At 43.8% G+C, this 19,035-nt stretch overlaps 1 protein-coding gene across 2 annotated transcripts in view; it reads right to left on the minus strand.

Moving 5' to 3' along the window:
* Positions 1-19,035, minus strand: part of TPCN1 (two pore segment channel 1) — a 247,447-nt gene that overhangs the window by 94,728 nt on the left and 133,684 nt on the right. For both annotated transcript variants that reach the window (XM_073630364.1, XM_073630356.1), the window contains exons 9-11: positions 10,779-10,837; positions 10,596-10,695; positions 8,424-8,540 (exon numbers count right to left, since the gene is read on the minus strand). In XM_073630364.1, the coding sequence (XP_073486465.1) occupies positions 8,424-8,540; positions 10,596-10,695; positions 10,779-10,837 (276 nt within the window). The remainder of the gene's footprint in view (positions 1-8,423; positions 8,541-10,595; positions 10,696-10,778; positions 10,838-19,035) is intronic.

Below are 19,035 nucleotides of genomic sequence, written 5' to 3' on the forward strand. Positions count from 1 at the left end.
TCCCCACTATCACCTGAGGTCTTCCTGCAGCAGATCTTTCTGACTTTTACACTTTTACTGACTTTATTCTCATATCTTTTGTTTTAGCTTTTGAGCTTTTACCTCCTTAAATTATATCTATGGTCAAAATTTAAAATCATACATTCAATGTCTTCATATTGTATTTCAATAATTTTTAGACTACTTATTAATCTGAATGACCTTGAAGTTTGAAAACATTCTTTTTGAAGAACCCCTAAACATTTACTTCCTTGAATTCTGTGACACATATTCAATATGCCTTGGGAATATGCATTGCTTGGTTACATTGAAAGTAAACCCAAGAAATTAGCAGAGGAGGAGCTTCAAAGCATGCAGGGAGCCCAGGGACTTGTTGAAAGAGATAACCAGCAGATTGCCAGTAATTCACAACATAAAAGGAGATCCAGTAAGCATACACTGGATTGTCAAAAATAACTATTATTTGTATTGCTATTACAAAGCTGATGTTATAAAATGAAGTATATGGTGTGACTATAGATCTCCTTCAAAGTCCTGATAAAGGAGATGCGGATCCCTGAAGCATGTTGATTTTTTTTAAATGTGCTTCAAAGTTTATACACAACTGAACAGGACTCCTTGATTCTTCTGGACCAATCTGATCTCTGCAAATAAATTGGCTTTCAAATTAAAAAAAAAAGGCTAAATCTCTTATACTGCAAATATACATTTCATGAAAAAAATGTGTTTTACAAAAGGGTATTTTCACAACAGAAGAATTTTTTAGGGGCCATTCAGATCTACGCACACACAGTGCAGCACGCAGGGTAACAAACATGTCTAGGTGTGAATGGGCCCTTAAAGCAATGTTACTCAACTGGGGTTTAGCCGCGTTCTTCCCATTAGTCACAAGTAGTTGATGGGTAGATCGCACTCCTTCTGCTGACACATGCAGGACACTTGAGTTAGACAGGGAAGTGGCTGTGCTAGTTTTGGTGCGCTGTTCCCCACTGGCTCCTCCACACCTCCTATCCATACCAGGTGCTTGTATGGGACATCACTTGGGGTGGACAGGAGTGAAGGAGGGGCTGGGGGGGAACAGCACAACACAAAAGGACTGATCACAGCCATTTCCCTGCCATGCTATGCATGTGAAGGAAACCAGTACTGTAATGTGCCTGGCTGCATGCCCCAATATAATGTATCCTGCTTTCCCCATGTACTGTGCCCTTCTGACTCCCTGTACCCCGTCCTGCTGCCCCCCTGTACATTGTTTATCCCAAGTTGGATCCAGAATTGAGCATCTGTGCAAAAAAGGCAAAAATTAAGAGTTGTTATACCAACAGCTCACTGACCACAACAATGTTCTGTGAGTTGTAGATGTGAACATTATTCCAGGGTTCCCTAAAATCTCAAACCGTTTGCCAAGGGCTCCTCCAAGGTAAAAAGGTTGAGAAACCCTGCCTCATATTATCCCTTTAAAAATGCAGCACATAAATGTGAACCAATTCTATAGGAAATTAATTTACAGCTTTGGGCAGTAAAATTGATGTGTTTTACTGCAGGAAAATACAATTGTAATTAAAATGTTAAGGGTGTCTACACACAGAGAATTATACAGAAATGGAATATGTATTCAGGTGCTATTTTTCTTTTCTGATGGTGTAGACCTGGTATTGTACTTCACTGCCTATGACAAGATCTTTCAAGGATCCAGATGTGCAAACAGAAAGCTCTTGTATATGCTAAAGCTGGCCAGACACTAGTAGCATTTCATAGAAAGTTTTAGAAAATTTGTTTGATTTGCTATCTGTTAGTGGGGTCAAACATATTCAATTATTCAATTGTATATTCAATTACAGTGACAAGAAAATTCTAAATAAGAGAGGATGGAAATTTAATGAATTAACAGTGAATTTTGTTTTCATTAGGAAATTACATTCACCCTAAAAACAAATTTGAAAAGCAAACATTTTTTTAAAGTACTTTCAAACAACATTTATCAAGTCATCGAATGTACTGATGAGAATTTTCATACTAATAAATGTTTGTTCAATCTACTATTGTATAGCCATCTTAAAGCCTACGTGCAGCCAAAAAAAAGAAAAATCGACGCAAGGGATATACCGGTAATTTGCAGTACGTAGGATGTGTCCCTTGTGCCAATGCCTCTTCTGAGGTGCCACCTCCAGGAATATTATTGTATGCAGAGTGCTATGGAGTCTGGGACATAGTACCCACCTGGCCTGCTGGCCGCCCTCCCTGGCTTTGGCTACAGGGGTATGAACTGTGGTCGTCTAGGGAGGCAATGCATTGTATATTGCTGTATTATCTAGATTTGAACATAATAGAGCTGGGGAGCTCTGACGCAGAGCCCTGCTCTTTGCCTGACCCAACCATCCCCCATCCCCCAAACATACCAGCAACAGTGTGTGACAACCTTGTGAAGACTTACACAAAACATTTGACCTCTGTCATTGCCAACAAAGGATATATAACAAAGTATTGAGAAGAACTTTTGATATTGACAAAATACTTATTTTCCACCATAATTTGCAAATAAATTCTTTAAAAAAAAATCAGACAGACAATGTGATTGTCTGGATTTGTTTCCACATTTTGTCTCTCATAGTTGAGGTATACCTATGATGACAGTTACAGGCCTCTCTCATCTTTTTAAGTGGGAGAACTTGCACAATTGGTGGCTGACTAAATACTTTTTTGCCCCACTGTACATGCCAAAAATTAAACCCCAAAATAGATTCTCCTACTCCTCCTGAGTGCGGCGATACCACATGTGAGACTTTTACACAGCCTGGCCACATAGAGGAGGCCCAATATGCAGGAATCACCGTCAGGTGTTCTAGCGGCATAAATGTTGAATCTAATTTGACTACCTATTACACTTTTGTGAGGCACTCTAGTGGCATGGATGAGAACTGATGTGGCATAGATGAGCATGAATGGGGAAGGCTGAGCATGAATGGGTATGCCTGGGTATGGATGGGTACGGCTGTTTACAGCTGGGTATGGATGTTCCCGGGGGCACGCGGGAGCAAGATTCAGGGAGGACGTCAATGTACACCCTCCCAGTTATCCGACTGCACTGCAGCCGTCATTCGGCTATAGCGCGGTCGGCAAGCAGTTAAAGTGACATTGGCTGCTATATATGCCCCAAATCTTCACCAAGACACGTTTCTGTGTAAAATCCACACAAAGCTTGTGGAGTTTGCGGAAGGTAAGCTGATCATTGGAGGGGACTTCAATAACCCCCTAGCTCCAGGAGTGTACACCTTTTCGGGCACTTCGTTTCTTCTTGGCTCCCGAAATTGTCATACAAACATTGCATAACTGCAGTTGGTTGATGCATGGCCCATATTACATTCTGAGGAGCGAGATTATATCTTTTTCTCCAGACTCCAAAAATTCTAACTGATGTTTCTAAAGAATCGTCGGCGTATTTTCAAACTAACGTAATTTCCAATAGCGATCCTGGTATAGTGTGGGAAGTCCATAAGGCTGTCATTCGAGGGATTTTGATTAAGCATGGATCTCGTGTTAAGAAAGCCCGAGAAAAGCAACTGGCAAAGCTGCTTTCTGAAATTCAAGCCCTTGAATTGCAAAATAAGAGAACGCCCACTCCTTCACTGGGGAACGATCTTGCCCTTCTCCGTAGACAGGTGTCAGACCTTCTCCGCTTTAAAGCCAAAGCGGCATTGCAATCCTGCAGGAAACTAACCTATGAAGCAGGAGATAAGTGTGGTAAGTTGAAGTGGGGCCGTTTACATCACACAGGTTGCCTTTCTATCCATCCTGCTGACCACCATCCAGCCGTGGCATCCACCTGGAGCTGGCAGGCATTGCCAGCAGCCAGCATGCTCCCCCCTCTAGGAACTGAATTTTCTCCCCTCCATTTCCTTGAATGGCGATTGATGTTAAAACCATCTCCAGATAGGCCTCCCGGATGATCGTTTCCCCCTTATCCACTCTGAGGTCACTGGTAACGTTCACTACCATTTATTTTAAACTTTGACTGGTCAACCATTTTTTTACTTTATCGAATAAATAGCACTGTTTATGCATACAGTACTACTTTGGAATTTATTTGATCATTCTTTCAGAGCGCTGGATTTTGTGCTTTTTTCTTTGACTGTCGCATCTCTTTCCATGCTGTGCTGGCTGCACTGGGCCTGATCCACTTATCTGATTACTTCTCATCAGTGAACTTTACTTGGCCCCTAGACTCGCAGCGCTCCAGGTATTCTGTGTTTTTTTTTTTTCCCCCGGGCACAGAGCCTGGCCCGTTTCGGGGTCTTATCGAGACAGGTTATGCCCAAGCTTCTAATTTCTTGACCTCCGATGGCTGGCCTTCAGTCTCCGGTTGGAAGATACGGGTTAAAATTCTGGCAAGCTTTACAATTGCATCATTATCTCCGAACCTTGGGTCCACCGGCGAACTTCCGACATCCGCTGACAGTGTTCGAATCGTACTGCTTGGACAATGACCCGCTTCCTTGTCCCCTAAGATGCATACACTACTGAATCCCCCCCCCCCCGAAGATTTTTACATAGTTACATAGTAGGTGAGGTTGAAAAAAGACACAAGTCCATCAAGTCCAACCTATGTGTGTGATTATGTGTCAGTATTACATTATATATCCCTGTATGTTGCGGTCATTCAGGTGCTTATCTAATAGTTTCTTGAAGCTATCAATGCTCCGCGCTGAGACCACTGCCTGTGGAAGGGAATTCCACATCCTTGCCGCTCTTACAGTAAAGAACCCTCTACGTAGTTTAAGGTTAAACCTCTTTTCTTCTAATTTTAATGAGTGGCCACGAGTCTTGTTAAACTCTCTTCTGCGAAAAAGTTTTATCCCTATTGTGGGGTCACCAGTACGGTATTTGTATATTGAAATCATATCCCCTCTCAAGCGTCTCTTCTCCAGAGAGAATAAGTTCAGTGCTCGCAACCTTTCCTCATAACGAAGATCCTCCAGACCCTTTATTAGCTTTGTTGCCCTTCTTTGTACTCGCTCCATTTCCAGTACATCCTTCCTGAGGACTGGTGCCCAGAACTGGACAGCATACTCCAGGTGCGGCCGGACCAGAGCCTTGTAGAGTGGGAGAATTATCGTTTTATCTCTGGAGTTGATACCCTTTTTAATGCATGCCAATATTCTGTTTGCTTTGTTAGCAGCAGCTTGGCATTGCATGCCATTGCTGAGCCTATCATTTACTAGGACCCCCAGGTCCTTTTCCATCCTAGATTCCCCCAGAGGTTCTCCCCCCGTGTATAGATTGCAGTCATATTTTTGCCACCCAAATGCATTATTTTACATTTTTCTACATTGAACCTCATTTGCCATGTAGTCGCCCACCCCATTAATTTGTTCAGGTCTTTTTGCAAGGTCTCCACATCCTGCGGAGAAGTTATTGCCCTGCTTAGCTTAGTATCGTCTGCAAATACAGAGATTGAACTGTTTATCCCATCCTCCAGGTCGTTTATGAACAAATTAAATAGGATTGGTCCCAGCACAAAACCATGGGGAACCCCACTACCCACCCCTGACCATTCCGAGTACTCCCCATTTATCACCACCCTCTGAACTCGCCCTTGTAGCCAGTTTTCAATCCATGTACCCACCCTATGGTCTATGCCAACGGACCTTATTTTGTACAGTAAACGTTTATGGGGAACTGTGTCAAATGCTTTTGCAAAATCCAGATACACCACGTCTACGGGCCTTCCTTTATCTAGATGGCAACTCACCTCCTCATAGAAGGTTAATAGATTGGTTTGGCAAGAACGATTCTTCATGAATCCATGCTGATTACTGCTAACGATACCGTTCTTATTACTAAAATCTTGTATATAGTCTCTTATCATCCCCTCCAAGAGTTTACATACTATTGATGTTAGGCTAACTGGTCTATAATTCCCAGGGATGTATTTTGGGCCCTTTTTAAATATTGGTGCTACATTGGCTTTTCTCCAATCAGCTGGTACCATTCCAGTCAGTAGACTATCTGTAAAAATTAGGAACAATGGTCTGGCAATCACTTGACTGAGTTCCCTAAGTACCCTCGGATGCAAGCCATCTGGTCCCGGTGATTTACTAATGTTAAGTTTCTCAAGTCTAATTTTATTTCTGTCCTCTGTTAACCATGGAGGTGCTTCCTGTGTTGTGTCATGAGGATAAACACTGCAGTTTTGGTTACTGAAGCCCCCCGATTCACTCGTGAAGACTGAGGAGAAGAATAAATTCAATACCTTCGCCTTCTCCCCATCCTTTGTAACCAGATGTCCTTCCTCATTCTTTATGGGGCCAATATTGTCTGTCCTCCCTTTTTTACTGTTTACATACTTAAAGAATTTCTTGGGATTTTTTTTGCTCTCCTCTGCTATGTGTCTTTCATGTTCTATCTTAGCTGTCCTAATTGCACCCTTACATTTCTTGTTGCATTCTTTATAAAGTCTGAATGCTGATGATGATCCCTCAACCATGTATTTTTTGAAGGCCTTCTCCTTTGCTTTTATATGCATTTTTACATTGGAGTTAAGCCATCCAGGACTTTTGTTCGCGCTTTTAAATTTATTACCCAATGGGATACATTGGCTAATGCCCTTATTTAATATGCTCTTAAAGCAAACCCATCTCTCCTCCGTATTCTTTGTTCCTAATATTTTATCCCAATTTATGCCTTTTAGCAAGGTTTGTAGTTTAGGGAAGTTGGCTCTTTTGAAATTCAGTGTCTTTGTATTCCCTTTATGTTTCCTATTTGTGTGATTTATACTGAAACTAATTGACCTGTGATCGCTGTTACCTAAATTGCCCCGTATTTCCACATCCGTGATCAGGTCTGTATTGCTGGTAATCAGTAGATCCAGTAATGTTTTATTTCTAGTTGGTGCGTCTACCATCTGACTCATAAAATTGTCCTGCAAGACATTAAGGAACTGGCGAGCCTTAAATGAATGCGCGGTTCCCTCGGCCCAGTCTATGTCTGGATAATTAAAATCCCCCAATATGATAACACTTCCCATCCTTGCTGCTAATCCAAATTGTGATAGGAGATCTGTCTCCACTTCCTTCCTCAGGTTAGGGGGCCTATAGCATACTCCCAGTATTATTTTCCTTTTATCTTTATGATTTTGTCTTTATGGGAACGAGACCTCGATAGAGCCTTTACATCTGCTCAGCGTCAGAACATCACACATCTTGCTCTGAAATCCTCCATATGTACCCGTCTCCAAGAAACCAATTTCAAATTACTAAACACGCTGGTACCGTACCCCTTCAATCCTACATAAATACTTTCCTGAGGCCTCAGATCATAGCTGGAGATGTCAGGAGGTGCTGGGGACTTTGTCCATATTTTTTGGACTTGTCCAAAACTTAGGCAATTTTGGCTAGAGGTACAAAAGATCCCCAACAGTTTACCGATTTCCCGATACCGGAGGATCCTGCCTTCTTCTTGCTCCCAAATTTCTCCTAAAACATACAAGGAATCTGTTCTTCGAGACATGATTAATGCCACCAAGGCTTGCACCACCCTGCGCTGGAGACCCTAATCCCCCTTCTATAGCCATGTGGCTTAACAAAGTCAGAAATGTTAACACTCTAGAGGATCTAGTGCTCACTGCCGAAAACAGGAAACAAAACATGGTCATATTGGAACATGTTTATGGATTCGGAAAAGGGTAAGGCACTTCTAGGGGCTTACTCTGGGGAGTGAAGCCTATCTGCCCTTCCGTAGGATGTATAGGTGTTCACCATCACCCTGGCTTTCCTTTCCACCCCCCCCCCATTTTTTCTTTCTCCCTCTCTCTCCTTTTCTGCCCGGCGCCTGTAGTTGTCCATTATCTTCTCTGTTTTTATTATTTTTCTTTAAAAAGTGAAATTTACTTTTGAGTGAATCCTTTATAATATTTAGTTCTTGGAAAAGAGATTTTATTCATTTTCTGTTTAGCACAAACTTATTTTGGTCCTGTTGGTATCTCTTATTTATGCTACCATGTTACTTGGGATAGTACATACTGTATGTGGGACATTGATCCCTTCTTTATTGTTCTGCCATGATGGATGTTTTACTCATCTATATGTATATATAAAGAATTTGAAAAAAGAAGCTGCAGTACCCACTGCATTGAATAGCTGAGCTGGGTGGAAAGGAAGGGCATAGGTGGGCCTGTGATAGCCCCTTAGTTGTATTTCCCCCGCTGCACCAGAAGATTACAAGGGGGGGACCCGGACAGAGGAGGATTTTACCCAATAAAAGAAGCATCAGCACAGGGAGCACATCCTACATACTGTAAGTTATGTCCCTTGTGCAGATTTTTGTGCATTTTATTTTGGCTGCACTTAGGCTTAAGTGTCACATTGTTTTTACTAAATCAATAAACTCATTTTATATTCATAATCGTTTAAAGTTCTCTTTCATACCTGTGGGTTAACCAGTAGCTGATAGCTGTGCTGGGCGGCTGTGTGCTTGTGCAAAAGCAGAGACTTGAACTTTTTTTTCTCTATGTCATTGAATGTATCAAACACAACCGCCAAAAGCTGAGGAATATAAAATTAGAATGTGAACCAAACAATGTTACCTAAAACTTCTTAAACAATTAATATAAAATCAACAGTTGCAATGCCACATAGTTTAGGAATATCCATTTTACAGTGAAAAGACAGTCACTGCAAGACCTTATGACAAAGTTAGGTATACACTAGATATTGCATGGAGACACTAAGTCACAAAGTCTTAATACCTCAAACAAAAACTCCTGTTTAACAAAAGAAAACATTTAAGTGAATCTCAAGCCAACATGAAAATGCTTAATGACATGTGCCTGTTTAGTATACTGAACCCTTGTCGATGCAGAGTTTTGCACCATTTCAGAAGAGCCAGAAAATGCTTCTGCTGGGGCAGCCATTTACTTTCTTGTAACGTCATGGAAAAAAATTAACACAATTCTACCAGGTTAAAATTACTGGTAGACCTTCAAGTGCTCCGTGATATACAGGATTTAGTAAAAACCATCAACAGAATAAAGGGCCTTCGGCTAACGACAGAGCAGAGTCTCATAAAATCCCTTAGACCCCTTTCACACCGAGGGCGTTTTGCAGGCGCTATAGCGTTAAAAATAGCGCCTGCAATCTGCCCTCAAACAGCTGCAGCATTGTCTCCAGTGTGAAAGCCCGAGGGCTTTCACACCGGAGCGCTGCTCTGGCAGGACGTCAGGAAAAGTCCTGTCAGCAGCTTCTTTGGAGCGGTGAAGGAGCGGTGTGTTTACCGCTCCTCCACATTGAAATCAATGGGGCAGCGCTGGGATACCGCTGGCAAAATGCCACTATTGCGGCGCATTGCGGGCGGTTTTAACCCTTTCTCGGCCGCTAGCGGGGGGTAAAAGCGCCCCGCTAGCGGCCGAAATGTGCCGCAAATCCGACGGTAAAACGCCGCTAAAAAATCCCTTAGACCCCTTTCACACCGAGGGCGTTTTGCAGGCGCTATAGCGTTAAAAATAGCGCCTGCAATCTGCCCTCAAACAGCTGCAGCATTGTCTCCAGTGTGAAAGCCCGAGGGCTTTCACACCGGAGCGCTGCTCTGGCAGGACGTCAGGAAAAGTCCTGTCAGCAGCTTCTTTGGAGCGGTGAAGGAGCGGTGTGTTTACCGCTCCTCCACATTGAAATCAATGGGGCAGCGCTGGGATACCGCTGGCAAAACGCCACTATTGCGGCGCATTGCGGGCGGTTTTAACCCTTTCTCGGCCGCTAGCGGGGGGTAAAAGCGCCCCGCTAGCGGCCGAAATGTGCCGCAAATCCGACGGTAAAACGCCGCTAAAAATAGGGGCGTTTTACCGCTGACGCTATAGGCGGCTCGGTGTGAAAGGGATCTTATGGGCTACCAAGGCTGCTCTAAGAAAAAAACAAAAAAAAAAAAAAAAAAACATATGTACATGTGGTAAATATGGTTGATGTTCTTGATTCAAATAACTACAAAACACCTTCAATAAAAGTAAGCAAAAGCAAAGCAGTATCATTAGAATAAGGATAGCCCGCAAAATCCTTTATTTAAAGCTGCCTTAAAGTCTGCAAAAAAAAAGAAATAAAAATAAAGTGCTCCCTGCAGGTTTATGCCATGATGGGCTAGCATGCACTGCATATTAGCACATTATGACAGACATACCCGTTAAATGTAGTCCTCCAGTGCTGTGGTGTCATTGCTCCCGCCGCTTCCATCTTCACCTGCTCTTTCTTCCAAGCTCTGTCTCTTTGGCTGCATGAATGGCCGAACCGTGGCGACACCACCCCCATGTGTGCGCATGGAAGCCACATCACCACGGCACAGACCGCGTTTCTTAAGTGTGGTATGAGCTGCGCATGTGCGGTTCAGATCACATTACCACTGACAGGCAGGGGGAGGCAATTAAGACAGAAGAAAGCACTAGGGTATCATGCGTCATAAAAACCCTGCCTGTCAGAAGTTTTTAAATAAATGACTTCAAATACCACTTTAAAAAGGTAAAGTATAACATTTTTCTATTAGTTTTAAATATTTAAATAAACAAGCCATGCAACGACATAGTTTGAATGAAATAGTATGAAAAGATCCAAGCTCACCAAATTCATGATGAAATACAGTTCAATTGATAAGTAAACAATAAAAAAGATGCAGGACCACCGGTTGTGTGAATAAGCTGGCATCATGACATCTGGAAAACTATGATAAAAAGGTGTATTAATATCAGCGTGAACAGCAGGTTCTGTGGAATCATAACAGAAAGAAGGTAAAAAGGTGCTTACTTGGCAGTAGTCAGAAGAACGAATAGGCTCACAAGACTATTTTCCAGCGTGCTGAAATACTGAAAGACAAAAAGGAAAATGCGCTCTTCCCACTAAAAAGAATAGGCAATGCAAATAAAATAGTTCTTAACATATTAAGAAGCACAACTCTACTAAATTAGATTTTAAATAAACCAATGTTAGGTAAAATCATTTATTTCATACACCCCTAATTTATCAGGATACTCCACGGTCATCATATTTCTAAAAATATTTTAGAAGTCAACACAAATTTTAGCACTGTAGCAACACAATCTTGCTAATCTAAAATACATTCTTTGTAGATCTCCTACATGTAGTATGCTACATTTCTTTTGGAGCCCATCAGTGCAACCTTTTAGGTAATAGGCAGGAATCTTGTAGTTCCAGTCAACTCGGAAGTACAAAAAAAAAAAAAATGATGAAACAAAATGCTGAAAAAAAATAATGAAACAATTTAGTCTTATTTACTACCAAGCTGCTTGGATTCGTGTAGCTCTTAGCACTCTATAATGGACAGAATTGCATTTGTTTATTGTCCAATAAAGATTTGCCACTACGCTGATTAAAATGAGCTCAGATGTCCCCTGAACTCATTTCTTTCTGACCTATCAAATCATGCTTTTCCTAAAACAAATCAGCTGCGGGTTGAGTCATTCCTGATCTTGCAGCACACATACACAAAAGGACAGGATGCTGATGATGTGATTGCCCTTACAGGAACATATTCCCATACTTCGTCAATGTCATTGGCTTAACCTCCCTGGCGGTATGATTATGTCAGATTTTTGATGCTGAAAGAGGTACATTGATTTGCATGGAAATCTGGCGTTTTATATTGAAGGCCTGCAATTCTTAGGAATAACTCACTTAAATCTGTCCAAATAAGAGTCAAGTAGACATCCCGGGTTTGATAAAGTTTGAAACACAAAATCATAAATTATAATATAATAAATAACTATAAATAATTATAACAAATAATAATAAAATGTATTCAACAATGTAATCAAATCAAAAACACTGAAATTTGCTCAGTTGCTGAATTGTTGCTGTCGTCACTTTGAGTGTTTGATGACAAATTATCCCCACAAATCACTACCGCTCAATCCTGCAAGTGATTCTAAATTATTATCGCTGTTTTCTAGCTGGTCTAAAACCACTTTTGACTTAAAGGGACACATTTTGGTTGCTATGGACAATCTGCAGTTTCCAGGCAGAAAGAACAGAATATACAGTGGGGACGGAAAGTATTCAGACCCCCTTAAATTTTACACTCTTTGTTACATTGCAGCCATTTGCTAAAAACATTTAAGTTCATTTTTTCCTCATTAATGTACACACAGCACCCCATATTGACAGAAAAACACAGAATTGTTGACATTTTTGCAGATTTATTAAAAAAGAAAAACTGAAATATCACATGGGCCTAAGTATTCAGACCCTTTGCTGTGACACTCATATTTTACTCAGGTGCAGTCCATTTCTTCTGATCATCCTTGAGATGGTTCTACACCTTCATTTGAGTCCAGCTGTGTTTGATTATACTGATTGGACTTGATTAGGAAAGCCACACACTTGTTTATATAAGACCTTACAGCTCACAGTGCATGTCAGAGCAAATGAGAATCATGAGGTCAAAGGAACTTCCTGAAGAGCTCAGAGAATGAATTGTGGCAAGGCACAGATCTGGCCAAGGTTACAAAAAATTTTTGCTGCACTTAAGGTTCCTAAGAGCACAGTGGCCTCCATAATCCTTAAATGGAAGATGTTTGGAACGACCAGAACTCGTTCCATTCCCGTCCGGCCAAACTGAGCTATCGGGGAAGAAGAGCCTTGGTGAAAGAGGTAAAGAAGAACCCAAAGATCATTGTGGCTGAGCTCCAGAGATGCAGTTGGGAGATGGGAGAAAGTTGTAGAAAGTCAACCATCACTGCAGCCCTCCACCAGTCGGGGCTTTATGGCAGAGTGGCCCGACGGAAGCCTTTCCCCAGTGCAAGACACATGAAAGCCCGCATGGAGTTTGCTAAAAACACCTGAAGGACTCCAAGATGGTGAGAAATAAGATTCTCTGGTCTGATGAGACCAAGACAGAACTTTTTGGTCTTAATTCTAAGCGGTATGTGTGGAGAAAACCAGGCACTGCTCATCACCTGTCCAATACAGTCCCAACAGTGAAGCATGGTGGTGGCAGCATCATGCTGTGGGGGTGTTTTTCAGCTGCAGGGACAGGACTACTGGTTGCAATCAAGGGAAAGATGAATGCGGCCAAGTACAGGGATATCCTGGATAAAAACCTTCTCCAGAGTGCTCAGGACCTCAGACTGGGTCGAAGGTTTACCTTCCAACAAGACAATGACCATAAGCACACAGCTAAAATAACGAAGGACTGGCTTCACGACAACTCCGTGACTGTTCTTGAATGGCCCAGCCAGAGCCCTGACTTAAACCCAATTGAGCATCTCTGGAGAGACCTAAAAATGGCTGTCCACCAACGTTTACCATCCAACCTGACAGAACTGGAGAGGATCTGCAAGGAGGAATGGCAGAGGATCCCCAAATCCAGGTGTGAAAAACTTGTTGCATCTTTCCCAAAAAGACTCATGGCTGTATTAGATCAAAAGGGTGCTTCTACTAAATACTGAGCAAAGGGTCTGAATACTTAGGACCATGTGATATTTCAGTTTTTCTTTTTTAATAAATCTGCAAAAATGTCAACAATTCTGTGTTTTTCTGTCAATATGGGATGCTGTGTGTACAATAATGAGGAAAAAAATGAACTTAAATGATTTTAGCAAATGGCTGCAATATAACAAAGAGTGAAAAATTTAAGGGGGTCTGAATACTTTCTGTCCCCACTGTATAATATAAAACTGCATGCAGGGCACTAGACAAAGCACTAGGGACAAAAGGGATGTGAAATGATTTGAAACAGTAATATAATCTGTAAGATTACTGTGTACTGTATGTATTATGCGTTTTTCACTTTTTGAATTTGGCACCGGGCTCCGTCCCCGTGCGTCGCAGCGCTCGCAGGGATCAGAGCTCGGCACTGTGATAGATCGAGCGGAGACGCAGCTCGCACACACAGCGGAGACATCGCAGGATCCTGGGTAAGTAAGCTGTACATGGATCCTGCAATGCAATTCCGAGTGTGGCTTGGGGTTAACGCTTTTGGTAATGAAAATTCAACCTGAGCCACACTCGGGAATACCACTAGGGAAGTTAATATAGGTGGTGAAATTAGCAGTGCACAGTTAGTAGCAATTGTCTACTGTTTTACTACCAATTAGTTTTCTGTATCAGTATTATATTAAATGAGGAGTGCAGCCAAAGCTCATTCGTTCTGCAATCCTGTGACCTGTTTTCAGCTGACAGCGGGCAGAGCCAGTCCAGGCTGGGGAAAGATTGCGATCATATGGTTGGGATCCACCCATATGCCTGGACCGGCACCTGGTTCAGCCTCTCAGTGAACTGCTGAGAACCAGAGCCAGGTGCTCCCGCCCCTTCCACAGCCCAGCGCTCCAGTGAGCATGGGGCGGGGGGGGGGGGGGCAGAGGAGACAGCCGCTGAGCGACAGTCGCCAGCTCTCTACTCAGGGAGCACTGAGAACTGAGCAATCAGTGGCATTTGATCACTAAGTTCGCAGAAGTGGTGGGGGACAGAAGCGGTGGGGGACAGATGCAGCATCGGAGCGATGCTGCATCCACCTAGGTAGCATGAAAAAAAAAAAAAAAAAAGAAGCAAACTTCTCTTTTTAAGCTGACATTTAGGTATGGATCTTTTGCATAGTTACATTGCTCCAGCTTGGAACAATGCAAGTATGCATGTGCCATACCTGGCTGATCCCTGTGAAGCCAGGAATCACTAGGCACCACTACTACAGTGAACACCACTAGCTTCCAGGTCCCATATCGAGCGACTGCCTTGCTGCTTAGTAAATAGTGGTTGCTTGCTTGGCACGAGCACCATTCAAAGAACACTTCTTAACCACTTGCCTTGCTGCTTAGTAAATAGTGGTTGCTTGCTTGGCACGAGCACCATTCAAAGAACACTTCTTAACCACTTGCCGCCCGCCATATTGCAAAATGACGGCGGCAAAGTGGTTTCAATATCCTGACCGGACGTCATATGACATCGCCAGGATATCAGGCCGCTGCATGCCTCCGGGGGCGTGCATCATGGCGATCATTGCTGCGGTGTGTCAGTCTGAAACACTGCAACACAGATCTAGTTAAAGAGTCTCTGACGGAGACTCTTTACCACATGATCAGCCGTGTCCAATCACGGCTGATCACAGCGTAAACAGGAAGAGCCGTTGAGCGTCTTTTCCTCACTCGCGTCTGTCAGGCGCGAGAAGAGGAGAGCCGATCGGCTGCTCCTCTGATGGGGGGGTCTGTGCTGATTATCAATGCAGCCCCCCCCGAGGATGCCCACACTGGACCACCAGGGATGCCACTAGGACCAACAGGGATGTCACCAGGTATGCCACCCTAGAGCACCGGGGCTGCCAATCAGTGCCAACAATGGATGCCAGTGTCCACAATGGGCATCATTGATAGGCATCCATCCGTACCATCAATTAGTGTACATCAGTGCCACCTATCAGTGCCCATCCGTGCCACCTATCAGTGTCCATCCGTGCCACCTATCAGTGCCCATCCGTGCCACCTATCAGTGCCCATCCGTGCCACCTATCAGTGCCACCTATGTGTACCCTATCAGTGCTGTATATCAGTGCCACCTATCAGTGCCACCTATCAGTGCAGCATGTTAGTGCCCATCATCAGTGCCATGTCATCGGTGTCCATCAGTGCAGCCCGATCAGTGCTCATCAGTGAAGGATAAAACTTATTTATTTACAAAGTTTTGTAACAAAAAAAAAAACGTTTTTTTCCCAAAATTTTCGGTCTTTTTTTTTTATTTGTTTAGCAGAAAATAAAAATCCCAGAGGTGATCAAATACCACCAAAAGAAAGCTCTATTTGTAGGAAGAAAATTATAAAAATGTAGTTTGAGTACAGTGCTGTATGACCACGCAATAGTCATTCAAAGTGTGACAGTGCTGAAAGCTGAAAATTGGTCTGGACAGGAAGGTATATAAGTGCCCTGTATTGAAGTAGTTAATGATGCAAAGTGTTATCTGAACTGCGCCTGTGCCAAGCAACTGAACGATCCTCTGTGTTCACTAAGCAGCAGAATACCCTCTTGTCAAGGGACCCGGAAGCTAGCGGAGATCACTGTAGTAGCCATGCCTACTACAGTGATTTCCATCTTCCATGGGAATCTACTAGGTATGAAACATGCATACCTACCTTGATTAAAGTTGGATCAATGTAACTATGCAAAATATCCATACCAAAACTTCAGCTTTAAGCTACAGAGAGGGACTTGATGCAGGCCAATGAAGGGGATAGGTTTTTCTGAGACATGTTCCTAGTAACTAAATTCTGAATTTGAACAGTTAGCAGAGTGTTAGGCTGCTGCTGGAGGAGAAAAAGCAGAGGACAGGGGGTGAGGAGTGTGGGCTCCAGTGCTGATGTGAAGTCCATTCACCGGATCCTGTGCTACGTTCCTGCTTGAAGCTCCCTCCCAATGTTTTCAGCAAGCATTCTATTGACGCCCTCTGTGCAAGGATTTTAATTGTAAGGCCTGTTTCACATGGGCTTCAACTTGTATACGATCAGTGTGAACAGCAAGCTTTGACAAAGCATTTGCAGAGCTTTCAGCAAGCATTGTTGAAGCTTTTAAAGTACCATTCAGCTCCAGTTTACAAATGTTGAACACAGATCCTAATGGGTAATGAGAGTGCCGATTGTCACTTTAACCACTGGCCGACCGCCTAACGCAGATATACTGTGGCAGACAAAATCACGTACCTGGTACGTGTGCTGCCTCCCGCGGACGGGGGCGCAACGCGCCCCCTCCCCCCCCGGTGCCCTAGGCGGTCGGCTTCGTTAGGGGAGCGATCAGAAGTGAGGGGGAGGCCACTCTTTCGTGGCCACCCCCTTGCGATCGCTCCCAACGAATGACAATCTTCCTCTGCTGCTGTAATGTAAACATTGGCAGAGGAAGTGATGTCATCTCTCCTCGAGCCGGTCTTTTCGTTCCGGCGCCAAGGAGAAAAGACATCGATGTGAGTTGCACCAGCACTACACTAACAGTAGAACACACTAGGCACACTTTTCACCCCCATCACCCCACTGTACCCCCTGTCACAGTGACACCAATAGCAGGTTTTTTTTTTGCATTGGTGTCAGTTTGTGACAGTTATAAGTGGTAGGGCAGTTAGGGTTAGCCCCCTTTAGGTCTAGGGTACCCCCTAACCCCCCCTAATAAAGTTTTAACCCCTTGATCACCCCCCGTCGCCAGTGTCACCAAGCGATCGTTTTTCTGATCGCTGTATTAGTGTCACAGGTGACGCTAGTTAGGGAGGTAAGTATATAGGTTCGCCGTCAGCGTTTTATAGCGACAGGGACCCCCATATACTACCTAATAAAGGTTTTAACCCCCTGATTTCCCCCTAGTTAACCCTTTCACCAGTGATCACCGTATAACTGTTACGGGTGACGCTGGTTAGTTAGTTTGTTTATTATAGTTTCAGGGCACCCGCCGTTTATTACCTTATAAAGGTTTAACCCCCTAATCGCCCGGCGGTGATATAAGTTAAGTTTTAGGGTCAGATAAGGACTGCGTCGCCCCAGGCAGCGTTAGGTTAGTGCCAGTACCGCTAACACCCACGCACGCAGCATACACCTCCCTTAGTAGTATAGTATCTGAACGGATCAATATCTGATCCGATCAGATCTATACTAGCGTCCCCAGCAGTTTAGGGTTCCCAAAAACGTAGTGTTAGCGGGATCAGCCCAGATACCTGCTAGCACCTGCGTTTTGCCCCTCAGCCCAGCCCTGCCCAGCCCACCCAAGTGCAGTATCGATCGATCACTGTCACTTAAAAAAACACTAAACACACATAACTGCAGCGTTCGCAGAGTCAGGCCTGATCCCTGCGATCGCTAACAGTTTTTGTTGGTAGCGTTTTGATACAGTCGCTAACAGTCAGGAGCTTTTTTGCCTGTGAGTCTCACTAGCGTACCACTAAATTTAGAGCCCAAAATGGCAAATCGAAGGTACACTAGTGAAGAGGCCTACACGTTTCTGAGCATGACAGATAGTGAAGAGGAAGTCACTCATCTGTCAGATTCAGGCTCAGAATATGATCCTGTAGATGACAGCGGCTCCATGACAGATAGCTCTGACGACAGAGTTGTGGTCCCTGCCAAGGTCAGGCGTACCAGACCCTGAACTTCTTCTGTCCTTTATGTGCAAGAACCGCAGGTCCCTCGTATGGAGCAGAGAAGTACTAGCGCCGCTATTCCTTCTGGTGAACTGGCAAGCACCAGCGGCCTAGTACACCCTGGTCGTACATCCAGCACTGCAGTAACACTTGGTGACGTGGCGAGTCCCAAAAGTGCAGTTCAGGCTGGCAAGCACAAGTAGTGTCCCGCTGCCACCAAGAAGATGAACACAGGCCCGTCGTGCCCATAGTGCCCTTCCTGCTGCATTCGCCAATCCGAATTGGGAACCCACCACTTCTGCAGCACCCGTACTTCCCCCATTCACTGGCCAACCCAGAATTCAGGTGGAAACAGTTGATTTTACGTCACTTGATTTTTATTCGCAGTTTTTCACCGAAGTTCTCTATAGATCTGTTGTGGACCAAAGCAATCTGTACGCTGGTCAACACATCGCCACTATTCCCCAGTCCTCCCTTGCCAGAGATTGGAAACCAATTACGGTTTCCGAATTTAAGATCTTTCTGGGCCTTTCCCTCCTCATGGGCATAACCAAAAAAAGTTAGTTGCGGTCATATTGATCCACTGACCCAATTCACCATATGCCCGTGTTCTCTGCTTCCATGGCCAGGGCACGATACGAGCAGATTTTGCGGTTCATGCACTTCAATGACAATGAACTCTGTTGTCCTTGTGGAGACCCTGGATACGATCGGCTCTACAAAAGTCGGCCCCTCGTAAACCACTTCAACCGTTTTGCAGACTTGTTTACTCCCCATCAAGTTGTCTGCGTTGATGAGTCCCTGATTAAGTTTTCTGGTCGCTTGTCATTCAAACAGTACCTTCCCAGCAGGCATGCCAGATACGAGGGTCACGATGTATAAGCTCTGTGACAGGGCCACAGGCTATACATGTAGTTTTATGGTTTACGAGGGAAAAGATCGTCAC

The sequence above is a fragment of the Aquarana catesbeiana genome, linkage group LG01 (genome assembly GCF_042186555.1).
Source record: "Aquarana catesbeiana isolate 2022-GZ linkage group LG01, ASM4218655v1, whole genome shotgun sequence".
NCBI classification, from domain to species: Eukaryota; Metazoa; Chordata; class Amphibia; order Anura; family Ranidae; genus Aquarana; species Aquarana catesbeiana.